Genomic DNA, 25,157 nt, shown 5'->3' on the forward strand with positions numbered 1-25,157 from the left:
ACTGATACACTATGAGTCAGTCTGGCCTTGGATCTAAGAGGACCCAGGTTTAAGGCCCATCTTTGGTTCATATTGGCTGTGTGACCCTGGGCAAGTCACTGAATCTCTCAGTGCTCTAGACAACTCTCTAAGATTATGGTTTATAGAGAAGGTGCCAATCTATATCAGTAGATGGAGGGCCTCATCTAGGGTTCTTTATGCCAAAAAAAATCTCGTCTAGTCCCCATGCATACTGAATCATTGTTGGTCTCTAAAGTTTTCTGAACTTTTGATTCTTCTCTGCTACTCCTGGTCTTCTTTGACCAAAGTGGAATTAGTACATTATAATTGTGCAAAGTGTCAGAGAAATTGAAAGCAAGGCTCTTCACCAAGTAAAGTTGGTTTTTCTCTCTCCTTTTTTGGAGAGCAATGAATTCTTTGGGGTTGATCTCAGTTTTTGCTTGTAGGGGCTGGATTAGAACAGGTTTCTGGCAATGACAACTCCTGGGTTCTTGTTTCTGCCATTAGCTTTCCCCCCAGTCTGTGGTTTATGGAAAATTGTCTGTATTGTAGGTATTCTCTTCAGTGAAAATTATTCCATTAGTTCTTCAATATATCATCAGGGCCAATTATGCATTTTTAGAGGCTTTGGGAAGGGATATGAATAGGTTGGGAGGTTGAGAGGTGTGGAGACAAACCAATATGAAATCCATTCCATCTCTGCACCTCTTTGCCTTTTGGGTTATACATAATGAATAGGACAGATGTCCAATTTCTTCTGAGCTTGTAATCAGGGACCAATGACATGGATGAAGACAGATTTAAAGAAGTACTGAAAACTTAAAAGCATAAATCCACAGAGAGATAATGAAACATTTACATTGCTTACAAATAAAGGATCAACATATAGGAAAAACAATGTAGTGTAATGGGAGGAGCACTGGTCTTGGATGCAGATGTGGGTTAAAATCCTGTCTCTAAACTTTGTTGTCGTTGTTTTGTTATATTTGAGAGACAGAGTAGAATTGTAGATAGAGCCCCAGACTTGGAATCAGGAAGACCTTTGTTCAAATTCCAACATTGCTACTTTGGGCTATTAGACCTTGGGAAACTCTCCTAGTTTCTCTGAGCCTCATCTATGACATATGAAAATACCTCTGACTTTCTACCACACGGGGCTCTTAGGAAGCTCAAATGAAATATGTGAAATGCTTTGTAAATTTTAAAGGGCTACATAATGTCAGTTATTATTAAGTAATTTCTCTGAGAATCCATTTCCTCATCTGTAAAATGTGATGTAAATGCTGTTGTTCCATCATTTCACTCATGTCCAATTCTCTGTGACGCCCCCTTTAGGGTTTTCTTGGCAAAGATATTGGAGTGGTTTGCCATTTCCTTCTCCAGCTTATTTTACAGATGAGGAAACTGAAGTAAACAAGGTTAAATGACTTGCCCAGGATCATACAGCTAGTGTTTGAGGCTCACTTTGAACTCAGATCTTCCTGACTGCAGGCCCAGCTCTCTATCCACCAGGCCACTTAGCTGGCCTTATACTAGTTAGCTATTATTATTGATAGTGAAATGAGAGAAGGGGTAAAATGGAGTCTGGAAAGAACACTGGAAGACCTATATGCAAATTTCTGCCCTTTAGTCTCTGTGTGACCTCTGGCAAATCACTGAACCTTTCTGGGCCTCAGTTTCCTTATCTGTAAAATGTGGGGCCAGACTAGATGCTCTCTTTTAGATCTAAAGCTGTGATCTCATAACCTCCTAAGAACGCCTATAGGAAATTAATTAAATCTTAATAACCTGAATGTTATCTTTCAGCATTAGATGAGATATGTTTTTTCTTCATAGTCTTTATCTCACCTTGTTATACAGAGAAAAGAGAGGAGAAATGCTAAGATTCATGGAGTGATTCATCAGTTTCTCCCTTTTCTGAGTCAATATTTGAAAATCATTCTTCCCCTTTCCTGAGCAGGCCAGTTCCTCCAATGAGCAAAATACTATTTGTTTATTTCCCTCCTGGAAAAGAGGAAAGTTTATCATCAGGCTGAATATTATTTACTTTTTTCCGTTTGTTCTGCAAAGCAAACTCAGATTCTGTAGCTTCAAACCAGTTTTCCATTTTAGGAGTTCTTTTAGGAGACTATCTATGGTAGCTCAGTAGAATGATTTGTGATGATACTGATTTAGTCTATCTCTTCAATAAGGACTCCAGCTCATTGGAGAGTCCAGTGTGGAGAAGTGGACATTGATTTTTTTAAATTATTGATTAAAAAATACTATAGATGTTTCTTAATATTCACCTTCCCCATTGAACCACCCTTTGTTACAAACAAAAACAGTTAAGCGATATAAATTCACCTCAGGACTGATATTGGTGCCAGACACCCCACTGACTTTGTCTACTGAAATTTAGAATTCCCAAACTCAAGTGACTGACCAGCTTCAGTCTCCACCAGTAACTAGGATCACAAGTGTGTACTACCCTTCCTAGCAATTCATATCTATTTCTTTTTTCTCTGAATTTGTCCTTTTTGACAATGCCAATAGTATTCCCTTATGTTCACGTTTCACAATCTTCCTCAATCTATTGACACCCACTTTCTTTCTAGTTGTGTATGGGGAGGGGCACAGATGGACAGTGATTTTTGCAATAAGAATAACTTCTCACAGATCAGGCAAAATTCTTCATTTCAACTTTAGAAATAACCCCTGGAATATTTCTTGCTGAAGTATGAATATGAGCTATATAATGTGTCTTGATTGTCACACATTCTCATTCTCAATGACTGTTCTTGGAAGAGATGATATGGAGTTGGAATATGTTGGCAGGAAAGGCTCTACCTCCCACAGTTACAGTTCAAGACAATTTTCTTCTGGAATGAATCCGATTTGTATGTGAAGAGCCAGTACTCTAAGCCCCACATCTGCTCTAAGTCTCTGAAAGATGCCCGGCCTAGTCATTATCCCCCAAACATATCTTTTGCTCCTTCCATTCCCATTCAGAATGCCTTCCTTCCTTCTCTCTTATCACCTAAATCTTCTCTATCCTACAAGAATTAAAATTATTCTTCCATTGTAAAGCACTGGTCCTAGAGTCAGGAGCACCTGAGTTCAAATCTCACCTCAGACACTTACTAGCTGTGTAACCCTGGGCAAGTCACTTAATCCTAATTGCCTTAAACATCATGGGCTATCTCCAGTTGTCCTGATAGATATCTATATCACCCTGATGTCATGGTCTTTTTTGTGAACAAAGGACAAAAAACAAAAACAAACAAAAAACCCTGGTTACCCCAAGACTGAAGTGATTTCTCCCACCTTTTGAATCCTTATGGTGTTTCTTATCCAAAATCAATTATTTTGCTGCCTTGTGTTAATCACCTTTTTTCTTTTTTGGCAATAGAGTTAGTATACTGCCAAGCATGGAATGAGTACTTAAGGCGTGCTTATTGATCGACAGAATAAGGGAAGAAGGATGATGTAACAGAAAGAACACTGGATTTGGGAATTAGAATCTTGGTTCTGCCACTGACCATCTCTGTTTCCTTGAATCAGATCATTTCATTTCTCTGGACTCTGGTTTCCTAATTTATAAAATGAAGGGATTGGACCAGATAATAGTAACAATAGCAAAGATATAAATAAAAAATATTTACATAGTGCTTATTACATGCCAAGCACAGCGCAGACAACCTCCGAGGTCCCTTGGCTCTACAATTCAATGACTAAATTATCTCCAAGATACTTTCTTGCTTTAACATTCAATTTAACTCAGTTCAAAGGATCATAGATTTAGAAATAGAAAGAAACATAGAGGCCATCTAGTGCAACCATCTCATTTTACAAATGAGGAAACTGAGACCCAAAGGTCCTTGTCCAAGTGCACACAGGTAGTAAGTGGCCCAACCAGGACTGGCACCACATCTGAGATTCTTTCCATAAATGTCTATTGGGGCAGCTAGGTGGCGCAATGGATAGAGCACTGGCCCTGGAGTCAGGAGTACCTGAGTTCAAATCCGGCCTCAGACACTTAACACTTACTAGCTGTGTGACCCTGGGCGAGTCACTTAACCCTCATTGCCCCGCAAAAACAAAACAAAAACAAAAACATAAATGTCTATTAATTATCTACTATGTGACAGGAACTGGTTGCTGTTCTTCATTCTCAAAGAAGACCAAAATGACATCACTATGTGTCAGAATGTGGCTGATCAGTCCAACACAAGCTCAGTAGGCTCTACCACAGGTCAGGCATAAATAGTCCACATGAACATTTGGAGTGGAGATGTCTCTAAATTTGTGCATTTCACATTTCCTTTGAGCTACTGCATTTCTGCTTTCCTCATAGAGCACAGTGCTTTCTTTGATGCAGTCACACCATGCTGGGTGGTCCTTTGCCAATGGCTCTCATGTCACACAATCAATTACAAAGTTCTTCAGAGAGACCTCGAGAGTGTCTTTGTATTGCTTCTTCTGGCCCCTGCCTCAGTTTCCTTATCTTTACAGATGAAATACTATTGTGAAGTGCTTAGCACAGTTACTGGCACATAGTGAGTGCTATATAAATGTTAGCTATTATTATTAAACCTGGGGTTATGTGACTCCAGGGTCAGCATTCTTTCTACTACAGAGTGCTGCCTCTCAGAGAGTGCATGGCATTGGGGAGGGGAAATCTTGAATTCAAGGACCAGCTAGTGGTCCAGAATGGAGAGTGCTGCTAGAGCGTAATACAGTATCCCAAAGGTCTTGGTAGTTTTAAGTTATATAGACCACTCTAACACCTTTGGGACATGCTATGTAAAATAAGACTGAAAAGGTAGGTTGAAGTCAGATTTTGAATATGCTGAAACAGAAAGTCAAGGCATTTTTATTCTATCCCGAAGAAAATAGGGAATGTCTTAATGTCTTTTTTTTTTGGTGGGGCAATGAGGGTTAAGTGACTTGTCCAGGGACACACAGCTAGTAAGTGTCAAGTGTCTGAGCCCGGATTTGAACTCAAGTCCCCCTGAATCCAGGGCCAGTGTTTATCCACTGCTCTACCTAGCTGCCCTGAAAATCTTTGTATTCTTTGTGTGTGTGTGTGTAGGGGCAATTGGGCAATGAGGGTTAAGTGACTGGTCCAAGGTCACACAGGTAGTAAGTGTCAAGTATCTGAGGTTGGATTTGAACTCTGGTCCTCCTGAATCTAGGGCCAGTGCTCTATCCACTGTGCCACCTAGCTGCCCCATGAGAATGTCTTAATGTCTTAATGTTTTTAAGAAAGTGATTGACATAGTTCATATTCAGTGGTGTACTGGAGCCAGCTTGCACCAAATGGCAAGAGACAATTGTTAAATTTTAAGCAAATTCTTAAATCAGAACTTGGTTTGTATTGTTGATTGTCTAGACTTAAGAAAGTGATTGATAAGATGTTGATAAAGCAGATTAAACTTGTGAGGGTTTTTTTGTTTTTGTTTTTTGTTTTTTGCAGGCAATGGGGGTTAAGTGACTTGCCCAGGGTCATGCAGCTAGTAAGTGTCAAGTGTCTGAGGCCGGATTTGAACTCAGGTACTCCTGAATCCAGGGCTGGTGCTTTAACCACTGTGCCATCTAGCTGCCCCTAGCAGATTAAACTTAATGATGTTGTGGGTACATTTCTTTTCTCCCAGATTGCTGGTCATTAAACATTTCCCAGCACACTCCTGGTCATATCAGTGGAGGAAGATAATTAACAGTACAAGGCAGTCTGATATAATTAGTTTACAGATGTGTGGAAAATGAATTGGAGAGAGAAGAAGCAGGAAGATCAATTAAGGAGACTTATGGCAATCTAGGAAAGAGTTGACGAGGGCCTGAAATAGGTTGGTGACTAGGGGACTGGAGGTAGGATAAATCAAACTATGGATGTGAGATGTTTTGTGGAGATTTAGGGGAGAGTGGTGAAGGAGGGAAAGAGTTAAGGAAAACTGAATATGCAAATTTGGATAACTGTAAATACGGTGGTACCCTGAACAGAAATAGGGACATTTGGAGAAGGGATAGGTTTATTTGGGAATGATCATTAGGTTTTTGTTTTGTTTTGTTTTGTTTGAAAACTCACTTATCAGAGAAAGAGAGTAGTCTCAGAAGGATTATAACCTTGAGTCATTGTTGTTGCCTTCAACAGAAACAGAAAGGGAAGTTTGGAGGAGGGAAGGCTTTAGGGAAGATGATGGGTTCTGTTTTGAACATGTTGAGTTGAGATACTAATGAACCCCCCGTTGGAAATGATGGTTGTGGACACAGGCAGTAGTCCTGGTGGTTGGAGATGGAAAACTGGAATTCTGATAAGAGATGAAGTCTGGATACACATACTTGGCAACTACAGAAAGTAATTGAATCCATGAGAGCAGATGAACTCATGAAGGAGGAAAGTGTACAGAGAGAAGAGGTACAGGAAGGGCCTTGGGAGATATCTGTGTTTAAGGAGTAGGATAGAACTAGCAAAGGAGGCATTTTTTTTTAAACTCCACAACTAGACTGTAAGTTATTTTGAGGGCAGAAACATATTTTGTACTTCTTTGTATCCTCCATAGCAGACGGCATGATCACTAAACATCATGTGGAATTTGTTGATAGGCTGTTGGATAAAGTAAAATATCCTATAAGGCAGGGGTTCTTAATCTGGCAACCACAGACACCAAAGGGGTCAATATACAGATTTCAAGGGGTCTGTGACCCTGGATAGGAAAAAAAAATCTTTATTTTCATCAGCTTCTAACTGAAATTTAGCATTTCTTTCAATTATTTACAAATACTATTCTGAGAAGAGGTCCTAGGTTTCACCACACTGAGAAAGGGGTCCAGGACAGAAAAAAACAATCCCCAGTATAAAGATATGTTTACAGTTCTAGTCAATTCAATAAACATGTCTTAAGCACCTGTTCTGTGTAATACAAATCATACTACTTTGAAACTTTCTTATTTCAACCATTAAATAAGGTATAGTTCCTACAAAGAAGCTTATGCTTTCTAGGGGGCAGATATGACAAATATACAAATAACTACAATACAGGTCATAAGATACATATATAGGAGTGGCCTAAATAGAGAGTATTATGAGATGTTTGAGAAAGAAGAGAACTTTCATAGTTGAAGGACTGAAAAAAATTTTGTGAAAGAAGTGGCATATAGATGGGGTTTTAAAAAAAGGGAAGAAATTCAAATGGCTAAGATATTAGGGAAATACTGTCCTGGGCATAGGGGGAATTGTGCACAAAGGTATGAAAAATAGATGAAATCAGAAAATGATGGGTATACTTATTTGAATGGAGTGTATAATTTGTGAAGGGCCGTAGTAGGAAATAAGGATGAAAAAGTAGATTGCAGCCAGATGATGTAAGGTGATGGATGTCATGAGCATAGGAATGATGTGACCAGACCTTGAAGTAGGAATATTACTTTGTCAGAAGTGTGACAGGAAAGTTGGAAATGGAAAAGTCTTGAGGTAGGGAGTCCGCATAGAAAGCTATGACAAAATCTAGGTGCAAGATAATTAGATAATGAGAGTGGGAATGAATGGAAAAGTCTTGAGGTAGGGAGTCCGCATAGAAAGCTATGACAAAATCTAGGTGCAAGATAACTAGATAATGAGAGTGGTAGAAGTGGGAATGAATGGAAAAGGGTTCCCCCCTGAGGCACAAATGCAAGAAATATGGAAATGGAATTAATAGGACTTGGCAGCCAATTGCATATGGCAACAAGGGAAGAGGGAAGCCCAAAAATGACTCTCAGAGTTGGATCTCCAGTGGAAGAATGGTTTTTGCCATTAATAGAAATAGATTCAGAGGAAGTAGGTGTTTGAGGAGAAAGTTTCCTTTTTCTTCTTTTTTTTTTTTGAAGGGCAGTGAGTTAAGTGACTTGCCCAGGGTCACAAAGCTAGTAAGTGTCTAGTGTCTGAGGTTGGATTTGAAGTCAGGTCCTCCTGACTCCAGGGCTGGTGCTTTATCCACTGTGCCACCTTGCTGCCCCCAAGTTTCCATTTTTGACATGCAAAGTTTGAGGTGACAGGAAGACATCTCTGTAGGGATGTCCAGCAGGGAGTTGAAATCCTATCCAACCCAACAATCGTTTATTACGTGCCTATTAGGTACAAAGTGCTGTTTTAGACTGTAGAAATACAAAAATTAAAGAAAAACAGTCATTGCCCTAACGAAACTTAAATTCTATACACATAAGTATATAGATGACAATTTGAGGAGGGAGAGAGCACAAATAGCTAGAAAAATCAGGAAAGTTTTCCATTAGAAAATGGCACCTGGGCTGAGCCTTGACATAAACTAGGAATCTGGGGGGTGGGGAGCAGGGGAGATGAAGATGAAGTGCATTCCTGGCATGTTTATATAAAGATAAAAAGGCCAGAAATGGAATGTCAAACAAAAAGTAGGCCAGATGTAGAGTGTATAAAGGAGATTAATGCAGAATAAACCTGAAAAGGTAGGCCAGAGCCAGATGGTAAAAGGCTTTAAATGTCAAATTGAGGAATGTTAATTTTATTATCATAGAGGCAATAGAGAGCCACAGAAAATTCTTGAGCAGGGTCAGTCTTATGTTTAGGAAGATTATTTTTTGTTTTGTTCTTTATTTTTTAAATTCAATTTTATTTGATTTTCAGTTCCAATTCCTCTCTCTCCCCATCTCCCCCACCTATCAAGAAGGCAAGAAAAACAAATCCCATTACAAATATGTCATGCAAAACATGAAAAACAAATTCCCACATTAACTATGTCCCCAAAAAAGAATGAGAAAGAAAAGAAAATATGCTTTAATCTGCCCTCTGAATCCATCAACTTTCCTGTGAATCCATCACCATTCCTTTGGAATTGTGGTTTGTTATTCAGTTGATCAGAGTTACTAAGTCTTTAAAAGTTTATTATCATGACAATGTTACTTACTGTATAAATTCTTCTCCTGATTCTGCTTACTTTAATTTGTATCAATTCATATGAGCTTTCTCAGTTTTTTTTTAAAAACCTTTCCCTTCATCATTTCTTATAGCACAATAGCATTGCATCATATTCACATACCATAATTTATTCAGCCATACCCCAATTGATGGATATCTGCCAGGCTTCTAATTTTTTTTTGCCACTACAAAAAAAAGGATCTACTATTAATATTTTAGAAAAATTATTTTGGAATCTGTGTAATGGGTGCATTGGAGAGAGGAGAAACAAGGCTGAAAGTCTAATTTAGAGGCTATTCTAATAGCCTTGGTGAGAATTAATGAGAGCCTGAACTGAGTAATAATTCTATGAGTAGCAAGGAAAAAAGGGTATAGGTGTATTGTGGAAGTAAAATTGATGAGATTTAGCAACTGGTTGAATAAGGGAAGGGTAAAGGAGAGAAAGTCATTGATAACTCTGAAGTTGCAAACATGGATGACTAGAAATAGAGCGGTGTCCTCAATTGAAATATAGACATTTGAACAAGGAATGTTTTAGGAGAAATGATAACGAGTTTTCTTTTGGATATGTCGGGCTTAAGATGGTTGAGGAACATCCAAATGGAGATGTGGGACTGAGGATGACAAGTTCAGGGCAGAAATATAAATTTGGTAGTTAGCAACTTAGAGTATGTCATTAAATCAGTGATTACTTCTTGATTTTGTTACCAAAGGATAAGCTCCTCTATATATGGTAGCTGTCTTGGAGTATTTGAAGGGCTGTTAATGTGAAAAGGGATTAGATTTATTTTGTCCTCAAAAGGTGGAAGTTACAAAAAGGTGAATTTAACCTTGAAGTCCTGAAAAACTCTCTAACAATTAGAGTTGTCCAAAAATGGAATGGTCCTCTGTTGGTAGAGATTTTTCCCTCACTGGAGGCCATCAAGTAGAGGCTGGATGACCACGTACCTGTCAGATTGCAGTGGGGATTCCTTTCAGATGTAGGTTGAGGAAATGGCAATCCCTTTCTGTCTAAAATTCTGTGATCCCATGACTTTCATCTTATTTTTTTCCTTTTCTGAAACTAAAAGATTGAACATGGGGAAGAAAAAAAGTGCTTTACATTCTCATTTCTTTTTTGTTTTATTTTTTTACATCCATTTTTTGTTTGTTTGTTTTTCAGGGCAATGAGGGTTAAGTGACTTGCCCAGGGTCACACAGCTAGTAAGGGTCAAGTGTCTGAGGCTGGATTTGAACTCAGGTCCTCCTGAATCCAGGGCCGGTGCTTTATCCACTGCACCACCTAGCTGCCCCCCCCATCCATTTTTTAAAAATACATCTTTCTGAGAGAACAGTAGTTTCCTTTATAAATGAATTTTATGGGAGAGGGGGAGGAAAATTTCAGTAAGTTTAACAAAAGATACTTATACAAAACAATTTACACAAATTATTATTTCTCATAATGGATGATGGAAAACTATCAGGGCCATAAAGAATTCTAGAATTTTAGGCAATCAAAGGGGACAGTCTTAAATAGAAAAGAATAATCCTAAAGAAAAAAATAGTTCTAATTTATATTCTATTTGGGTCAAAAAGTATCTTTTTACTGCCAGTGTTGTTACAGCATGGGTCATAGACCGGCTCTGTTAATATTCTATCATACCTTTCCTTACATTTGTGACAGTGTGGTATAGTGGAAAAAATACTGGATTTGGAGTCAATGAACCTACGTTCAGATCCCAACTTTGTCACTCCTTACCTGTTCTACCTTGAACAACTCTGGGCCTCAATTACCTAACTCTAAAATGAAACATGTCCATTTCACCCATCCTTCAACCTTTACTAGACCTTACCAACCCCTGAAGTTCTCATACTGTTTTTCTCAGCCAAATTCCTACATTTTTGCAACCATGTCCTAAATCTAACACAAAAGGGTTGGACTAGATGACCTCTAAGTTCCTTTCCAACTCTAAGTTTATGATCCTAAGGTCCTGTGGAAGGCAAGGACTCTGTTTTCTCTACACCATCTAACATGGCATAGTACAGTGGAAAGAGTCAAAGAAACTGGGTTCAAATCCTACATCTAACACAACCGCCTGTGATGATTAAGTCACTTAATTGTCCTGACCCTGTTTCCTTTTCTTTAAAGAAAGAGGGATAGACTAAATATCCTCTAAAGTCCCTTACAAGTCAAATTCTATGTTCTTATTATCCTTTTACTCCCCACCCCTCATTCCTTACCTTTGAATACTATGCCACTGGGAGCTATAGTAAGACTGTATTTTCCTAGCCTCCTGTTCTCCCTTTAATCAATCACTGCATTGACCACTTGAGAGGTAATACGACAGAAATAAGTCCTTGACCTTAGGGAGACTGCTAGGGACACAGCCTTGGGACCTTTCCACTCATAGGCATTGGGTAAGTATTGTTTGGTGATGATTAGTGTATGGTCGGCTGACTTCACAGCCATTTTCTTTTATTTATTTATTTTTCCGGTTACATGTAAAGATAGTTCTCAACTTTTGTTTATACGAGCTTTCCAATTTCAGATTTTTCTCCCTCTCTCTCCTCCCTCCCCCCTCCCCTAGACAGCAGGTAATCTGATATAGATTATATATATATGTATATATATATATGTATAAATAACATTAATCATATTTCTGCATTAGTCATGTTATAAGAGAAAAATCAGAGCAATGAGGCAAAACCTCAAAATAGAAAAACAACAGCACCAAAAACAAAAGAAATAGTATGGTTCATTCAGCATCTATACTCCACAGTTCTTTTTTTTTTTTCCTGGATTTGGAGATCCTCCTCCATCATGAGTTCCCTGGAACCCTTCTGTACCATTGCATTGATGAGAAGAATATAGTCCATCACAGTAGATCAACACACAATGTTGATGATACTGCTTCACAGCCATTTTCCTTTTAAATTTTCTTTTATTGATTTTTTTTTATTTAGTGAGGCAATTGGAGTTAAGTGACTTGCCCAGGGTCACACAGCTAGTAAGTGTTAAGTGTCTGAGGCTGGATTTGAACTGAGGTACTCCTGACTCCAGGACTGGTGCTTTATCCACTGCGCCACCTAGCTGCCCCAGCCATTTTCAATAAATGCTGGGGAGTTTATTTGGTAGTCGTGCTTCATCTCAGACTAATTCAGATCACATTTTGCTTGTTTCCCAGGTTGATCACTGAGACAATATGGCACAGAAAGGTCAGCTCAGTGATGACGAGAAGTTCCTCTTCGTGGACAAAAACTTCATCAATAGTCCAGTGGCCCAGGCCGACTGGTCAGCTAAAAAACTAGTATGGGTCCCTTCAGAGAAGCAGGGTTTCGAAGCTGCGAGCATCAAAGAGGAGAAAGGGGATGAAGTGGTTGTGGAGCTGGCTGAGAATGGCAAGAAAATCACAGTCGGCAAAGATGACATCCAGAAGATGAATCCCCCCAAATTCTCTAAAGTGGAAGATATGGCCGAGCTGACCTGCCTCAATGAAGCATCTGTGTTACACAACCTGAGGGAGAGATATTTCTCAGGACTTATTTATGTAAGTATCCTGGGGAGGGCTTCTCTTTGTCTTAAGACAGTCTTCTTTCTAGTCACTTGGGTGGAATTGTGAGGGGTTTTGGGGGCTAGCCAGGCAGATACCAGGGGGAATCCCAGTGGTTTCCCAAACTTAACAGCCCTAGGTGGCATTACTTTCTTCCTTTTTCTATATGTCTGGGTTTCTTTTTGTTTATTAATATACTGTACTTTTACTCAGGCTTAGGGACAAGGAAGCCAGTGGCTTTTGTTTCCTTTTAGAGTCAATGAGTCGTTAGCAAACATTTATTAAGCATCTACTATGTTCCAGGCACTGTGGTAAGTGCTGAAGACCCAAAGAAAGGCAAAAATAGTCCCTGGTCTTAAGGAATTCACAATCCAATGGTGATGACAACATGCAAACAACTATGGACAAATATGATCTATGCAGGAGAAACTGGAGCTAATCACAGAAGGAAGAAAATAAAAAGGGGGCAACTAAGTGCTACAGTGGATAAAGCACTGGCTCTGGATTCAGGAGGACCTTAGTTCAAATCCATCCTCAGACACTTGACACTTACTAGCTGTGTGACCCTGGGCAAGTCACTTAATCCCCATTGCCCTGCCAAAAATAAAAAAATAAAAAAATAAAATAAAAAGCTTTTTACAGCCTTCCTTGGAAAAAATTATCCTGATTTTATTTTGACCACCTGGAAAATAAGCTGTCCTGAGAGATTGTTGAGGGTGAGTCTGGGATCTTCAGAGAATGCTTCTGTAATAATAACATTAACCTTTAATAGATCACTTCTCCCATAAGATCCTTGTAGGTCGGTAGTATAAGTATTGTTAACCTTCCATTTTACACATAAGGAAATTGAGGCTTGGAGAGGTCATGCCTTGCCTATGATTGATCATATAGTTATTAAGAATGAGAACCAGGGGGCAGCTAGATGGCGCAGTGGATAGAGCACCGGCCCTGGAGTCAGGAGTACCTGAGTTCAAATCTGGCCTCAGACACTCAACACTTACTAGCTGTGTGACCCTGGGCAAGTCACTTAACCCCAATTGCCTTACTAAAAAAAAAAAAAGAAAAGAAAAAAGAATGAGAGCCAGGATATACATCAATATGCCCTGACTTTTGGTGCAGTGCTCTTTCCACTACATCATGTTACCCTGGAAAAAAAACCAACCTCCTAAATTCTTCTGCTCTGGGTACCTACTCGTATCACCAGGGGAGATCAGATTTCACCTAGAATAGCTTAAACTCCAGGAGAAGCTGTGACTCACAAGAACATTTTCTTCCTAAAGGATGGCAGAAACTTTCCAAAATGGGATAGATAAATCTCCATAATAGTCAATGCCTATTATTTCAGGCCTTTGTTTCTCCTGTCTCTACCTCCATCCCAATATCCTGTTGTTCCTTTGTCCTCTATGGAGGATCCAATCTGGCTTAATGAAGTTTCTTACTGCTAGAGGGCTTCCATTGGAGTCCAGATGGCCACCTGATAGGATTCAATTTTTGAGAAGGAGTTGGATTGGGTGACCCTTTCTACCTCTTAAGATTCTATCATTCTTTTTGTGTTTGTTTGTTTTGTTTTGTTTTTTTAGTGAGGCAATTGGGGTTAAGTGACTTGCCCAGGGTCACACAGCTAGTAAGTGTTAAGTGTCTGAGGCCGGATTTGAACTCAGGTCCTCCTGAATCCAGGGCTGGTGCTCTATCCACTGCGCCACCTAGCCACCCCTCTATCATTCTAAGTACAAGAGGAGTTCAGAGAGAAGAGAGATCAGTGTCAGATGGAGTCATTGGAGATGAGATGAGTCAGGCTTGAAGGATGGGTAGTCTTTTTTTGGGGGGGGGTGAGGCAATTGGGGTTAACTGACTTGCCCAGGGTCACACAGGTAGTAAGTATCAAGTGTCTGAGGTCAGATTTGAACTCAGGTCCTCCTAAATCCAGGGCCGGTGCTCTATCCACTATACCACCTAGCTGCCCCAGGATGGGTAGTCTTTAGCTAGAGAAGAAGCAACAGACTTTTCCCCACATAATCAGCAACTTTATCTTGCCATTCTAGAGTCTGTATTTTGCCTTTTGCCTAAAGAAAATTTTAGATCTGTTTTTGAGGAATAGCAACTGATCAATGGAAATTTTGGAAAAGGATGGGAAGAAAATTGCCTTGTCAGGAAGTTCTTTTATAAAAATAAACTAGTTTGTGCTGCTGGTGCAGAGAAAACATTTATAGCCCCCAAACAGGAAAACATTGAGAAGCTAGATTTGGTTCCCTGGGGCCATAAATCTCCATCAAATGCATGTCATCTCCACCAGAGTCTTAAAGAGAAAAGTTATATCTCTTTATGAGCTGTTGTACTCAAAAACAGTGCCTGGAATGAAAATAGACTCGGAAAAATTCTGGGACTTGCACAAAGATGAAGAGACATAAAATACAGCCCCTAAAATATCTTTCCAGTCATATATGAAAATGTAATTAAACACCCCAAATTCCTGCTTCGCTTCCCTGGGTAGATTAGATTAAAGCCTTTCAGACCATGTGATGATCTTGCTCTTAGACCATTCCTTTCCAGTTGATTTAATCACTTAATAGAAACTGTTAGCCATGAAGAGGGAAAAGAGGTATGGGTCAAGCCATCCAGCTGCCCCAAAGCACAAACTTTTCATAAGTGGACTTGCAAGGTGATAATGCTTCTTTCAGCTGAACTGCCAAGGTGAATCAGACTTTGCTTTTGATAATGAAGAAACATTTACTCATTCTGCAAGGCAAGCTTAGTTAGAGCTATGGCCCTTTTGTTTGCACTGGCTGACTTAGAATCTTGGAGACAGAAGGGACTTAGGAGTTCATCTGGCTAACTGCTCCATTTTACAAATAGAACAGTGAGAACTAGGGAGGGGAAATAAGTCACTTGCCCAAGGTCATAGAGTAAGTTAGTACAAACTCAGGACCTAAGTCTTTTGACTCCCAGTCCAGGCTTCTCTCTTCTCTTAATACATGTTTTGTTGATGTTCTTTTTTAAGTTTTCAATAATTTTCTTCATGCCCCAAACCCTCTCTAATTACAAAGAAACCTATTTAGGCAAAACAAACCAATGCAAGAGCCAGCTATGCCTCATTCTGAGTCTATAATCTACCATCTTTCTGTAAGATAATGTTTCATTATTAGTCCTCTGGCGTGAAGCTCAATCTTCCCAACTCCAAGGCAGGCTCTCTATCCATTAAACCATGTCATCTCTCTAGTTTTTTGCCGCCACAAAAAGTTCAGCTGTGAAGATTTTTGCACACATGGGACCTTTTTCTCTGTCTTTGACCTCCTTGGCATGTATGCACAGTAGTAAGATGGATAGGTTAAAGGGTATGACTTTTTATTTTTTTATTTTATTTTTTTGTGAGGCAATTGGGGTTAAGTGACTTGCCCAGGGTCACACAGCTAGTAAGTGTCAAGTGTCTGAGGCTGGATTTGAACTCAGGTCCTCCTGAATCTAGGGCCAGTGCTCTATCCAATACGCCACCTAGCTGCCCAGGTATGACTTTTTAAAGGGTATGACAATTTAATGACTTTTTGAGTAAAGCTCCAATTTATTCTTCAGAAGGTATGGACTAATTCACAGCTGCACCAAGGGTGTCTTAGTTTACCTGTCTTCCTATTGCTCCTCCAACACTGATGATTTTTGTCTTTTGCCTTTTGTGTCCAGGGCTTTTCCCACTATACCACACAGTCATTCAGACGGCAGGTTTCTTCTCAGGCTTTTCCTGGGTCAATAAGTCATACAACAAATATTTACTGAGTGCCAATATATGCTAAGAACTATATTAGGTTCTGTGAGTAGGTATAAAAGTGAGATCTGGTCCTGGCCCTCAAGATGCTTATAATTGAGTTGGGGAGATGTCATCACTCATAAATCCATTTAAATTAATCAAATGATAAGCTGTGAGGACCTGCTATTAAAGCTATCAAAGAATGGAATGAGATGTCTCAGCTGGATAATAAGTTGAGTATAATTGGGACGAGGTGACCTCTTAGTCTCTCATCCAACTCTAAAATTCTATTATTTAATCACAGGGAGAGTTCAGAGGAAGAAGAGGTTAAAAGTAGATTGGAAAAGGGGCAGCTAGGTGGTGCAGTGGATAAAGCACTGGCCCTGGAGTTAGGAGGACCTGAGTTCAAATTTGACCTCAGACACTTGACACTTACTAGCTGTGTGACCCTGGGCAAGTCACTTAACCCCAATTGCCTCACTAAAAAAAAAAAAAAAAGTAGATTGGAAAGAGGCTTCCTAGAACAGGGCCTTGAAGAGTTAGGCAGACTTTTGTGAGATGGAGAAAGAAGGTACACTTCAGGAAGCGAGAGCAGCATAAAGAAAGATTAGGGCATTCTTCTTTGTACTCCATATTTCTCCCCAAGACTGAATTCCTCAGTGAATACAAGATGACATTCTTTCAGTTCTTCATTTTTCTTGGGGGTGGGGCAATAAATGTCTCTAAGACACTTGCCAGGAGAACTGAGCGTCCTGAGCAAGAATTGGTTTAGCCATTTTGGGAATGGGCATCTTCCCAGCATGGCAGGGAAATGAAGGTGTCATGAATAGGACCATCAATGAGATCTGGCTCCTGCTAAGGGCAAGAGAACCTGCCAGCCAGCTCTCCTACCAGACATGGCTCTGGGGTTTGTTGGCTTACTATCTAAAGTGTCCAGGAAAACTTCAACTTCTTCCTAATATGGTCCCAAGAGGGAAATCCTTAGGCTGATGTTTGAAACCTGCCCATGGCAAGGTGCCCACTCAAATGCCTGCCAGGAGGAGCAACCCTTGAAGGTAGGAAGGACATGGCAGCTGAAGACACAGCAGAAGAGGATTGTGTGAGGGGAAGGGGAAGTGAAATCTTTTTTTTTTTTTTTTGTGAGGCAATTGGGGTTAAGTGACTTGCCCAGGGTCACACAGCTAGTAAGTGTTAAGTGTCTGAGGCCAGATTTGAACTCAGGTACTCCTGACTCCAGGGCTGTTGCTCTATCCACTGTGCCACCTAGCTGCCCCTGGGAGGTGAAATCTTAATACAACTACTATTATAACCAAATCAAAAGAAGAACAAGTCCCAGTGAATTTTCACAATGATAATATCATTGACAGATTTAGGGGTTTTTTGTTTTTTTAAAAAATGAGGAATGGCCCTGACCTAAACTTGTTGCAACCTGCACTGTCCAATTAGATTCCCATCAAATTAGGAAGTATTTATCAAATGTCCACTGTGTGCTCAGCACTCTGCCAAGTGCCGGGGATGCGGAGGATAAAAAAGAAGGAATAGACAAACCCCTCTGACCTAAGAGAGCCTGTGGTCTTGGTGGGAAAAAAGATTCATCTACATGAACCAACTGTGGAAGAACACAACATGATGTACTGTATAATCAAGTGTTATTATCTAGTATGGAGTCCATGTTTCACAGGAATCCAGGAAAAGGGAAAAAAAAAAGACACGGCCAGCTGGGAAAGTCAGGAATGATTTCATGGAGGAAGTGGGGACTCAAGCTTGGCCCAGAAGGACAGATGGGATCGGGTTCATCTTTTTAGAGAACTGGCTGCAGAGACCAAAGCTGGACATCCCCTCTCATTTCCCTGCCAGATCCAGATAACCTCAAACAACCAATCATTGCCCAGATTAAGGAAGATGGGGAAGGAAATAAGCATTTACATAGCACCTGTTACGTGCCAGATACTGTGCTTAGCACATTTTTTTCTTTTTCTTTTTTTTTTTTTTGGTGAGGCAATTGGGGTTAAGTGACTTGCCCAGGGTCACACAGCTAGTAAGTGTTAAGTGTCTGAGGCCGTATTTGAGCTCAGGTACTCCTGACTCCAGGGCTGGTGCTTTATCCACTGTGCCACCTAGCTGCCCCTGCTTAGCGCTTTTACAATATCTCATTTGATCCTCATAACAACCGTGTGAGGGGAAAGCTATTATTATCCTCATTTTACATTTTAGGAAACTGAGGCAAACAGACGTTAAGTAACTTGCTCAGGGTCACATAGCTAGGAAGCATCTGAGGCTGGTTTTGAACATGGGTCTTTCTGACTTTCTGACTCAAAGGTTTATCCCCTGAACTACCAGCTACCTAAAAGGAAGAAAGAACTGAACTAGTTTGGCATCATGAACTTTAACTTGGACTACTTTCAAGAGGTCATTTTAGCCCTAACCATTAGAGAAGTTTCATTTGGGCATCATCTCTACTCTCCCTAATGGCAGAATGAGGGCCTTGAGGATTGTTCCAGGTCATAAAGAATGCTAAGGCTACCCTGCCCTGGCCCATTTAGAGACAGTTCCTCTGGCATCAGTAAAATGTTAGACATAGACACCTTTACCAAACATAGGAATCGACCTCAAGAGCATTCCTCAGTTTTCAGACACATACATTTAATTCCTTAGGTAGGCGGTGTGTAGCCTAAGGGCTGGATGATGTGACTGGGATTCTGATAATCATAGCTTCACAGAATATGAGTTAGAAATGACCTTCTGGGTCATTCAGCCCAACCTTCTCATTTTACTGATGAGGAAACTGAGTGACTTATACAAGGTCATTCAGTATGTGTCAGAACAAGGACCCAAACCTATGCCTTCTGAATCCAAGTCTGAGGGAGTCCTTGGGGTTGGCTTTTAGGACTGGTTCCATAAATGAGCAATCCACAAACATTTATTAAATGCCTCCTATGTGCTGAATATCCAGCTAGGTACAGTTTGGGGAGATAATAGCAGTAACAGCTAGCATTGATGTATTTTTTTTTTTTGTGGGGCCGGGGCCATGGGGGTTAAGTGACTTGCCCAGAGTCACACAGCTAGTAAGTTTCAAGTGTCTGAGGCTGGATTTGAACTCACGAACTCACGTGCTCTATCCAGTGCGCCACCTAGCTGCCCCCTAAACTTTACTTAAGAAATAGGGAACCTAAAGCACCGGCCCTGAATTCAGGAGTACCTGAGTTCAAATCCGGCCTCAGACACTTGACACTTACTAGCTGTGTGACCCTGGGCAAGTCACTTAACCCCCATTGCCCTGCAAAAACAAAACAAAACAAAACAAACAAAAAAAGAAATAGGGAACCACTGAAGATTTTTGCGCAAAGAAGGGGCATCACCAGTGTTATGACCACTTCCTATAACTTACTGTGTGACTTTATAGAAATAATTTACCATCTTTTTGATCATTTTTTCCAGTGTCTAACATGGGAATCATAGTATCATTTAACCCTCCTCCACTTGTCTCTTGACAATGTTGGGAAATGGGATAACAACTACAGCAGAGAAGACCTTGTTCTAACATGGTTCACTACTACCTAGATGCAGCTATATGAAAGGCCACATCCTGGCTCCTAAAACATTAACTAGCACACCCAGTAAAAGACTATGATATTCAATCAATCAATCAATATTATTGTGTCCACTCTGTGCCAGGCACTGTGCTAAGATACAAAGAAAGCCAAAAGACAGTCCCTGCCTTCAAGGAGCTTACAAGCTAATGGAGTGAATATGGATTCGTTCCTTCATTCAACACTCCTTCATTCCTTGGTTTATCAAGCTAGTGTTAGTCCTGTCACTTTTGTACTGTTATGGAAGGGTTTGCTAGCTTTTGTACTGTTATGGAAGGGTTTACTAGAACTGAGCTGCTTTTTCTCTTTCATTTACTGCTTGGATTAAGCACAGATATCTATGGTTTTCTATTTGACAGACTTATTCTGGCCTGTTCTGCGTTGTGGTCAATCCCTATAAATACCTGCCCATTTATTCAGAGAAGATTATTGACATGTACAAAGGAAAGAAGAGGCACGAGATGCCACCCCACATCTATGCCATTGCGGACACAGCCTATAGGAGCATGTTGCAAGGTAAGTTTTGAAATTCCCTTGTCCTCCCTGTGTCTGCTGGGCCTCCTCTATCTTTCTTTCTTTCTTTCTTTCTTTCTTTCTTTCTTTCTTTCTTTCTTTCTTTCTTTCTTTCTTTCTTTCTTTCTTTCTTTCTTTCTTTCTTTCTTTCTTTCTTTCTTTCTTTCTTTCTTTCTTTCCTTTCCTTCCTTCCTTCCTTCCTTCCTTCCTTCCTTCCTTCCTTCCTTCCTTCCTTCCTTCCTTCCTTCCTTCCTTCCTTCCTTCCTTCCTTCCTTCCTTTCTTTCAATTTTTTTGGGGGATGTCTCCTCTTGAAAGCTGAGCTGTGGGAGACAAACCAGGTGGGGTGACAGAAGGACACTTCAGGAGGACCCTCCTGATCTTCCTGGGGATGAGGAGGATGTGAGAGGAGGTTCATCCAAGGGAAATTTATCACTCCCCTTGCCTGCCTCTGAGAGCCATACAGGCTTCTCCTGGCTGGGTCAGGGAATTCTTTGGCAGGCATAGAGGGTCCTAGAATGTTGTGACTGAAAAAGGGAAAAACCAACTCTGAGCTCCCTCATAAGGCAGCCTCCCATGTGAGGAGGGCTAAGGGGCGGGAGTGGGGAAAGGGGGAATGGGCTGGGGAACAAATAGCTTTGGCAAATACGGGCATAGACAGTGCTGAGAGCCAGCTCCCAGGTCCTCACGAGAGAATGCTGTTCTGACGTCCTCTCCCTCCCTGGTGGGCCTGAAGTAGCAGTGGGACTTCCATGTGGAGGGCCAGGCACAAACCCCTTCCCCTCAGACAGAGAAACCAGAGATCTCTCTTACTTTTCATGGTCTCACAACAAAAAAACAACCAAACAAAACAGCAACAGCAACCACCAAGAAAAAAACAAACAAAAGCAACTTTTCATGGGTTCAAATCCCCCCTTCTCCGTAGCAGAGCTAAGTTCTGCCTCAGTATTTCCTTGGCTTGTTCAAGTGCTTTGCTGGCTACGCAAAACAACAACAACATCAACGACAACAAAAGAATATTGGGTTTCAGTGGAAATGAATTCATTTAGATAGATACAGCATTTATTAAGAGCAGCTAGGTGGTTTAGTGGATTGAGTGCAGGCCCTGAAGTCAGAAAGATTCATGTTCCTGAATTCAAATCCAGCCTCAGACACTTAGTAGCTGTGTGACCCTGGACATGTCAATTTAACCTCATTTGCCTCAGTTTCCTCATCTGTAAAATGAGCTGGAGAAAGAAATGGCAAACCACTCTAGTATCTTTGCCCATAAATCCCCAAATGGGGTCATGAAGAGTCAGATATGACTGAATGACTAAACAACAGCCAAAAAGCATTTATTAAAAACTTAATAAAGCTAAGCATTGTACTAAGCTAAGGTACCTGGATGTTGTTGGTGGGTATATGCGCTATGTGTGGTAGGGAGTAGTCAGAATAAGTTGCTTTCCGTAATAGAAAGAACTACCATCTTTGCAATCAGGAATCCTGAGATGTCCTTAAACCTAGGACAATGAGATATATCCTGGCATAGGACAGTAGGAAGAGGGTCACTCTGGAACTGCCCAGAGGGAAATGGTGTAAGAACCTAGAAGACCACTTGTGAGCTGGGATATTTCCTCTTCCATTATCACTTTTTTTTTTTTAAAGAATGGGGGCTGGGCAGGATGACAGTGATCTGAGCTCTTGAAAAATAGGCCTGGTAGAGCCTGTTCTTTTTGGAAATGAGCCTGGCCAGCTCTGTGGAGCTCATGCCATCCTGAAGGAGTTTGGGGGAAAGAATTGAGGAGTCATTGTTATGGAAAAATGAAGCAAAACCACAAGGAATGCTGACCCCAAGGATATTGGCACTACCTAGGAGGCTGGACTATTATTTTTGCATATGCTACTATGGAAGGAGAGTCAAGGGGAAGTGTCAAGGCCCAAATATTTGCATTATTTATGCTCTATGTTCTGCCTTACATGGAAAGTTGGTAAAGATCAGAGGACTTATATGGAGGGCAAAGGAGGTGGGGGGTTGTTTGAAATTGATTCATTCATTTAGTCAATCAATCAGCAAGTATTTAGTGACTGTCTACTGTGTATGTAGCCCTGTGCTTCAGTAAATACTTGGGAAATACAATCCTTGTTTTTCCAAGGAGCTGACAGTCTAGTTTTTTGTTTTGTTTTGTTTTGTTTTTTGTTTTTTTTGCAGGGCAATGGGGGTTATGTGACTTGCCCAGGGTCACACAGCTAGTAAGTGTCAAGTGTCTGAGGCCTGATTTGAACTCAGGTACTCTTGAATCCAGAGCCAGTGCTTTATCCACTGCGCCACCTAGCTGCCCCCCGAGCTGAAAGTCTAGTTATTGAGAACCTTTTGAGTTAGGATAGTGGAAGACAGTATTGTGCAGTAGATTCTAAGGGCTATAATATTTGAAGAGAGGGAGATGTTGAGGGAGGGATAACTTTGTGAAGACAGTGAGATTTAATTGTGCCTCCACAGACAAAAGGATCTTGGTGGAAGGGATCAGAAAAGTTAATAATGTGAGCAAAGTCATGGGTGGGTGAAAGTGCACTGGGTGAGAACTCATGGAATAGTAAGGAGAACCTTAGGTTCATCTTGGAGTGTGGTGGCCACACCTATACCTGCCACATCAGGAGAAAAGGGTGAAGGGAGGGGGAAAGAGGAAGGAGAAGAAGATACCATAGACCAGGATAATAATATAGCCACTGAAGTGTGTGGTCATTGAACCTCTAGGACTGACAGAAAAAACATGAGTTATTTTTGGTGGGGAATGGGCAGAAAGTCTCTGGCAGATGGACAGGACCCCTACCCTGGAAACTTGGGAACAGAGGCTGGCAACATTTATTTATTTGTTTGTTTTGCAATTTGAAATCTCAGAGGGCTTAGAGGTTGGGAAATTGGAGTTAAGTGAATTAATAACCAAATGTGATGAAAGCACAATTAGTTTTCCCTGATAATCAGTCTCTTTGAACACTTTCTTCCCCGTGCTGTCCCTGGGTCCCAAGAGCAGATAAGATTACACTGTGACTGTGGAAAGGAAACTTGGGTATTTTTTTACAGTCCCTGTACTAGGTGCCAACAATAAATATCTTTTCTCACCCAATTACAGTCAAACTAATATAGCCACTCTTTAAAAAAAGGACAGACTTCATAAGCCAATAATTATCCCCTTTTGGTTTGTATAAACTTGGATATATTGATTTGCCAATTATAGAATCATCTCTCTCTCTCCTTCCCTCCTCCTCTGCCTCCCTCACTCTTCCCTTTCTCTTTACTCAGTCCCCTCCCTCCTTCTTCTTTCTCTCTATACCTCTTTCCCTTTCCCTCTGTTGCCCTCCCTCCACTCTCCCCCCCATTTCTCTCTCTCTCTCCCTCTCTCTCTCTCTCTTCCTCCCTCTTCCTCCCTCTCTCCCTCCCTCCCTTTTCCTCTTGTTCAACTCAGACAAGAGTCGATCCTGTCACAAGGCATCAGAAACTCTTAGGTTTTCTGATCTTGTTGTGATAGAAATAGCTGGATAAGGTCACTGTTGGTAATGGCAGCTATTTTATTGACCCTGATAAACTCCGGGAGGCCATAAATGTTTATTATATACCTACATAAACACTGTGCTAGGCACCGGGGCATATGCTGAGGTATACCAAACAGCAATTCTATGCCCTCCCAGACCAGTCTTTAGGGAGGCAGCATGGTATAGTGGAAAGAGCTCTGCCTCTGGAATCAGTAGATCTGGGCTTACTATTTGTGACCTTAGAACTTCTCTGGGACTCAGTTTTCTCATCTGTAAAATGATCGGGTTGAACTAGATCTGGGATACCTAGCTTGGGACCTGTGAACCTTTTTTTTTTTTTTGTGGGGCAATCGGGGTTAAGTGACTTGCCCGAAGTCACACAGCTAGTGAGTGTCAAGTATCTGAGTCCTGAACCTGTGAACTTAAAAAAAAATATTTTGATGACTATATTTCAATATAATCTGTTTCTTTGGTAATTGTATGGATTTAATTTTATGCATTTAAAAAATTACCCTGAGAAGGGGTCCATAGAATTCACAGGACTGCCAAAAGGGGTCCATTATACCAAAAGGGTTAAGAATATCTGGACTAGATGGCTCTTGAGGTCGCTTCAAGGTCTAGATCTGTGATTCTATAATGGTACAGCTTATTGAATACAGTGTTAAAGAAAGGTCATGATCTTAATTCTTTATACACATTGGATGCTTTTAGTTTTTCAAAATATTTTCACATCCATTATCTTAATTTGTCCTTAGAATAGTTCTCTTGTGGCAGGTGAGGGCAAGTATTATTATCTCCACATAACAGTACAGGGATAAATTCCTACTCTTATGGTTTTACTGTGGTTCTTTTTTCTCCCTAATTTAAAAAAATCTATTTTCATTTCTCCCTTTCCCCATTGAAAAGAAAAGAGAAAAACCAAATCTGTGTAACATATATACTTAATCAAGCAAGACAAATTCCCATATTGATTATTATACATATCTCAAGCTGTACTTTAAGCTCATCAAGTCTCTGTTAAGAAGTGATTAACGTGCAGAAATAGGATTAATGTTATTATGTGTATATATGTGTGTGTATAGATATATATCTATATGTATATGTACATAGATATATAGATACATAGATATAACCTATATCAGATTACCTGCTGTCTGGGGGGGGGGAGGGAGGGGAGAGAGGGAGAAAAATCTGAAATTGTAAAGCTTGTATAAACAAAAGTTGAGAACTATCTTTACATGTAATGGAAAAAAATAAAATACCTTATATGTAAAAATAAATAAATAAATAAAAATAAAAAAAAAAAAAGAAGTGATTAACGTGGGGGCAGCTAGGTGGCGCAGTGGATAAAGCACCAGCCCTGGATTCAGGA

General features: G+C 40.4%; 1 protein-coding gene across 1 annotated transcript in view; it reads left to right on the forward strand.

Moving 5' to 3' along the window:
• MYH11 (myosin heavy chain 11) overlaps positions 1–25,157 on the forward strand; it is a 128,827-nt gene that overhangs the window by 12,478 nt on the left and 91,192 nt on the right. The window contains exons 2-3 of the mRNA XM_043977398.1: positions 12,076–12,438; positions 20,127–20,283. Of these exons, the coding sequence (XP_043833333.1) occupies positions 12,094–12,438; positions 20,127–20,283 (502 nt within the window). The 5' untranslated portion in view covers positions 12,076–12,093. The remainder of the gene's footprint in view (positions 1–12,075; positions 12,439–20,126; positions 20,284–25,157) is intronic.

This window comes from Dromiciops gliroides, chromosome 1, assembly GCF_019393635.1.
Source record: "Dromiciops gliroides isolate mDroGli1 chromosome 1, mDroGli1.pri, whole genome shotgun sequence".
Taxonomy (NCBI): domain Eukaryota; kingdom Metazoa; phylum Chordata; class Mammalia; order Microbiotheria; family Microbiotheriidae; genus Dromiciops; species Dromiciops gliroides.